At 41.3% G+C, this 6,056-nt stretch overlaps 1 protein-coding gene across 1 annotated transcript; it reads right to left on the bottom strand.

Annotated features, from left to right (window-relative positions):
* Nucleotides 1-952: 952 nt before the first annotated feature.
* LOC115199628 (glycosyltransferase family 92 protein F13G3.3-like) lies at nucleotides 953-1,932 on the bottom strand. The gene has a single exon (XM_029761947.1). It carries the CDS (start codon nucleotides 1,875-1,877, stop codon nucleotides 1,119-1,121), a length of 759 nt encoding a protein of 252 aa, XP_029617807.1. The 5' UTR covers nucleotides 1,878-1,932; the 3' UTR covers nucleotides 953-1,118.
* Between the last annotated feature and the right edge of the window lie 4,124 nt (nucleotides 1,933-6,056).

Raw genomic sequence — 6,056 nt, forward strand, 5'->3', positions numbered from 1 at the left:
AAGATAGACAGGCCCATTGGGCTAAAAATGGACCAGCCCATCTGGCATTTGCCCAAAAATGATTGGCCAAATTGTAATATGTTAGCCATATGATCTACTATTGCTAGCGAACCTCAGGAACAATCAAATGAACGTGACAGAGAAAAGAAAGGTCAAAGATGTAATGGAATGAGGCAAAATGTATGGAAACTAACACTAAAGTGACAGTTATAAATGCATGTGGGTATAAACTGATGGTGAATACACATTAGCAGTTTTTGTTTGCTGGTAAATCCTTTTTTTCCTTGAAACCGAATTGTGATGGCCAGTCCACCTCCGGGTGTTTGTGAAACAGGAAGAGAGGAATCAGATTAACATATTTTCAAGGTTTTCTCAATTAAAAATCACTTAACAAATAATGATACACTCTCACAAACAGAAATAGTACACACCCATATACACAAATGTCAAATGGAAATTAATGTTATTAATGTTACTAATTATTCAGTAAATTATTGATAATTGCTGAATAATTGGCTTTAAACTTTACATCCTTTAATATAACGCCACCTTTTTTATACACAAGGGGAGGTCCTTGGGACAAGTTAAATACAGGTTTGTCAAATAAATGACATAAACAGAGTTAACCAAAGTGTCAAAACTGAGAATCTAAGCCATTTTTGTGTATTTACTACCCTAACCTATGAAATTGTTTTAAGATAGTAATTACATGGACCATCTAGATATTTCATTTTAGGACCCCTTGGATATAAGAAACATATATGTATTTATTTGTATTTTTATGAAACATTGAACTCATAACAGCGCACTGAATAACACACAAATACATAGCAAAAAAAAGATAGGCCAAAAATAAATCAGAAGGAAGTATGGTTTGTAGTGTCTGAAATGCATCAGATATGTATTGGAAAGCTCAGGAAAACATCAGGGACGATCATAATGCAATAATTCGCTCCCATTCATTTAATCGCAGTCATTTTCTGCTGAGTTGGGAGGTGGCTGACCTTTACCTTCTAACGAGTCGTCAAGGCTTGCCTAGAGCAAAACAGACTATTATGCATATGAAATGGGTCAAGAAACGAAAATGACAAAAGAATGTCAAAATCAGATTTGCATCATCAAAGCAACAGTCCAGATTTCCTTAAAGTGTTGTCAACATTTTGAACCAGCTCCTTTTCATATTCCCACAGCTTTTTGTCCACAAGCAGCTGATCTTTAGTGAGGCTACCTTGCAGGGGAACTCTGACGTGTACTAGCCGACACACATCAGGTGGTACCCAGAAGGTCTCCCCTAAAGTCTTCAGCACAGAGTGAACAGATGTCTGTACTACATGTCTAGGGTTGACAATCAGTTTGGTAGGGTTGATAACAGCCTCTCTCGAGGGTTCTCTGTAAATATGCTCCAGGATATTGATCCCTGGAATTTCCCTCCATTGTGGCAGTTTGAACTTGCCACTGTCTTCATAATGGTTTTTGGGGAATATGTGATTCTCAATGACGAAGACTCCTACTCTGGGGTGCTGGTGTTGAAGGTCCTCCAGCAGTAGATGCAAATTGGCATGTTGGTAAGGCATCACGATCTCATCAATGTCATGAAGAAGTACATACTTCGACTGGTACATGTATCTATAGATGCATTCATTCAGAGTGGTCAGCTGCCCATAGTAGTGGAGATCTCCTTTGTGCTCCTCAAACCTCCAGCCTTTGGATGGGTTGAGGAACTGATCAATCGGCCATTCTACTATTTCCAGTATACCCTCTTCCCTGTAGTGAACTAACACTGGTTCCAAGTCCTGACCACAGCTGGTGTTATAGATAACCACTCTCTGCACCCCAAGGAGTTTGTACATCTCCACAGTTTGGACATTGCAGGACATTATTGTAGCCCCCGAAAAGGTTGGAGATGCACACTGTAAAGTTGTATGGAAATATCTTCTCCTCTCTCAGTTCTTTGTTTTGTATGGACAGGAAGTGCTGGTTTTGGGTGGCTTTGACATCTGAATGTATTGATATTGTGACATGTGTCACATTATACATAGATGGACTCTGGCACAGCACATCTGTGGTCACAAAGGGGAATCCAAAATGGCCACTGTGCATCTCCACCTGTGCCACTGAGGCAGGAAAGCAGCCATGTCCACCACATAAAAAACAATGAAGTGGCTGGAGATCATCTCTTCTGATTATACTAACGATGCGGATTGCTCCATCCACTCTGTGGTCTTTGTAGGCAGACACCATTAAATGCTTTGTGTCTTTAATCTGAGTTATTGTTTGATGACTTATGAGAATTTGTCAGTGTGTTTTTGCAGGGTATTTGTTTGCATTTGATTTGATATATATGGACCATGTCCAACATAAACATACCACAGCAAAGAATATTAGAAGACCAAACTTCAATTTCATCATACTGTAGGCTATGTCCATCAAAATCCAGCTCTGTGATTCCAGACCAGACCTATTAGGGGGGGACATCGTTTTTTGTTTAGAGCTCAAGTTCCCTTTTTTAAATACAGTAGCTAACCAATGCAACTTTGTCCTTGTGTTTTATTTGCGGACTCAGATATGACTATTTTAACATTGCAACATCCACATGAAAAAAAATTATAATTTTCCAAATTAGGCTTTTTTCGATGGGATGCGCATCAACAGAATGTTTTCACTCCAGTGCAGTAATAATACGAGCGCTTTATTTCCAGATGAAGTTAACTATGAGGAAACACTGGTAATTATAATAACAGATTTTAAACGTAATAAGGTAGTTGCTACATAGGTGAGCTACATATGCTTTTTATCAGCGTAGCCTAACATAAATTCGAGGAATCAATGTATTTACAATTGTCTTGGTCAAATTGATCAAAACTATCAAACATACAAAATGTCCCATTTAATAATAATTGTGTAGGCCACATACCTTATTCATTGATCTTCTTAGCAGGTACTCCTCAATGCCATCGGAAGAATCCCGGAACATATTCCAGTCTGTGCTAGCAAAACAGTCCTGTAGTTTAGCATCTGCTTCATCTGAACACTTTTTTATAGACTGAGTCACTGGTGCTTCCTGCTTTAATTTTTTCTTGTAAGCAGGAATCAGGAGGATAGAATTATGATCAGATTTGCCAAATAGAGGGCGAGGGAGAGCTTTGTAGGTGTCACTGTGTGTGGAGTAAAGGTGGTCTAGTATTGTTTTTCCTCTGGTTGCACATTTAACATGCTGATAGAGATTAGGTAAAACTGATTTAAGTTTTCCTGCATTAAAGTCCCCGACCACTAAGAGCGCCGCCTCTGGATGAGCGTTTTCCTGTTTGCTTATGGCGGTATACAGCTCATTGAGTGTGGTTTTAGTGCCAAATACAGATGAAAACTCTCTTGGTAGATAGTGTGGTCTACAACTTATCATGAGATACTCTACCTCAGACGAGCAAAACCTTGAGACTTCCTTAGATATCGTGCACCAGCTGTTGTTTACATATGCATAGGCCCCCGCCCCGTGTCTTACCAGAGGCTGCTGTTCTATCCTGCCGATAGAGTGTATAACATGCCAGCTGTATGTTCTTAATGTCGTTGTTCAGCCACAACTCGTTGAAACATAAGATATTACAGTTTTTAATGTCCCGTTGGTAAGATATACGTGCTTTCAGTTTGTCCCATTTATTTTCCAGCGATTGAACGTTAGCTAGCAGGACGGAAGGCAAAGGCAGATTAGCCACTCGTCACCTGATCCTCACAAGGCAACCTGATCTTTTTCCGCAAAATCTCAGTTTCATTCTCCAGCAAATGACGGGGATCTGGACCCGGTCGGGTGTCTGTAGTATATCCCTCCCGTCCGGTTCATTGAAGAAAATCTCTTCGTCTAATCTCTTCATCTAATCTGAGGTGAGTAATCGCAGTTCTGATGTCCAGAAGCTCTTCTCGGTCCTGGTCAGTCTATGTCTTGGAAAGAGCAGGTATTCGTAATGTTTTGTATACTCAGGGTAGATATATATATATATACATGTATATATACACAGACGTGGCCAAAAATATTAGCACCCTTGCATTTAACCCCCCAAAAAGTTGAAATTGACCAAAGTATTTGGTCTCCAAAATTCTTTATTTCACTGTTAATATTACAGAACTTAATATATCTGTAACGAAGATGCAGGCAGTCAGGAAGCAGGTGCAGTCAGTGAGTTTAATAAGAACGAACATAGAGTGAATACACAAACAAGAGTAGAGTCTGAACATGAACACAAACAATACTGCCTGATGGGTGATAACAACGGAGTGATAGATAAAGGTGGAGTAATCAGGGAAGTGATGAAGTCTAGGTGTGCCTGATGATGAGGCGCAGGTGTGTGTAATGATGGTTGCCAGGTGTGCATAATGATGGGTTGCCAGGATCGTAGGTTAGTAGACCGGCGACGTCGAGCGCCGGAGTAGACTTGACAATATCCATTTAAATCAGAAAATAAACAGAAATAGCATTGACAAAATTGACACCCTAGACTTAATATTTGGTAGCACAGCCTTTGGTCAAAATAACTGCAATCAAGTGCTTCCTATAGCCATCGATGAGTTTCCTGCACCTCTTTACTGGCAGTTTGGCCCGCTCCTTTTGTGCAAATTGCTCCAGTTCTCAAATCAAAGTTTATTTGTCCCGTGCGCCGAATACAACAGGTGTTTCACCTTACAGTGAAATGCTTACTTACAGGCTCTAACCAATAGTGCAAAAAAGGTATTAGGTGAACAATAGGTAAGTAAAGAAATAAAACAACAGTAAAAAGACAGGCTATATATAGTAGCGAGGTTATAAATGTAGCGAAGCTACATACAGACACCGGTTAGTCAGGCTGATTGAGGTAGTATGTATATGTAGATATGGTTAATGTGACTATGCATATATGATGAACAAAGAATAGCAGTAGCGTAAAAGAGGGGTTGGCGGGTGGTGGGACACAATGCAGATAGCCCGGTTAGCCAATGTGTGGGAGCACTGGTTGGTCGGCCCAATTGAGGTAGTATGTACATGAATGTATAGTTAAAGTGACTATGCATATATGATAAACAGAGAGTAGCAGCAGCGTAAAAGAGGGGTTGGGGGGGGCACACAATGCAAATAGTCTGGGTAGCCATTTGATTACCTGTTCAGGAGTCTTATGGCTTGGGGGTAAAAACTGTTGAGAAGCCTTTTTGTCCTAGATTTGGCACTCCGGTACCGCTTGCCATGCGGTAGAAGAGAGAACAGTCTATGACTGGGGTGGCCGGGGTCTTTGACAATTTTTAGGGCCTTCCTCTGACACCGCCTGGTGTAGAGGTCCTGGATGGCAGGCAGCTTAGCCCCAGTGATGTACTGGGCCGCACGCACTACCCTCTGTAGTGCCTTGCGGTCAGAGGCCGAGCAATTGCTGGACCAGGCAGTGATGCAACCAGTCAGGATGCTCTTGATGTTGCAGCTGTAGATCCTTTTGAGGATCTCAGGACCCATGCCAAATCTTTTTAGTTTCCTGAGGGGGAATAGGCTATGTCGTGCCCTCTTCACGTGCCCTCTTTTCTCCCAGGTTTGAAGGGTGCTTTCTCCCAACTGCTGTTTTCAGATCTCTCCACAAGTTTTTAATGGGATCTAGATCTGGACTCATTGCTGGCGACTTCAGAACAGTCCAGTGTTTTGTCTTGAACCATTCCTGGGTGCTCTTTGAAGTGTGTTTGGGGTCATTGTCCTGCTGGGAGACCCATGACCTTTGACAGAGACCAAGCTTTCTGGCACTGGGTCCGACATTGCGCTCCAAAATGCCTTGGTATTATCCTGATTTCATGATGCCATGTACACGTTTAATGCACCAAGTGCCAGAGGCAGCAAAGCAACCCAAAACATGAACCTCCTCCATGTTTGACTGTAGGGAAAGTATATTTTCTTTGAAGGCTTCATTTTGTTTTCTGTCAACATAAAGATGGTGTGCTTTACCAAAAAGCTCTAATTTGGTCTCATTTGTCCACAGGATAAGGATTTTGGCATGTTCAGGTGTGTTTTGGCAAATTGCAGTCAAGCTTTCTTATGTCTCTCTCTCAGCAGTGGG

This window comes from Salmo trutta, chromosome 9, assembly GCF_901001165.1.
Source record: "Salmo trutta chromosome 9, fSalTru1.1, whole genome shotgun sequence".
In the NCBI taxonomy this organism is placed as follows: domain Eukaryota; kingdom Metazoa; phylum Chordata; class Actinopteri; order Salmoniformes; family Salmonidae; genus Salmo; species Salmo trutta.

Bases quoted from the DNA above. Each gene is read 5' to 3' on its own strand.
- LOC115199628 (XM_029761947.1), bottom strand. From the start codon at position 1,877: ATGTCCTGCAATGTCCAAACTGTGGAGATGTACAAACTCCTTGGGGTG.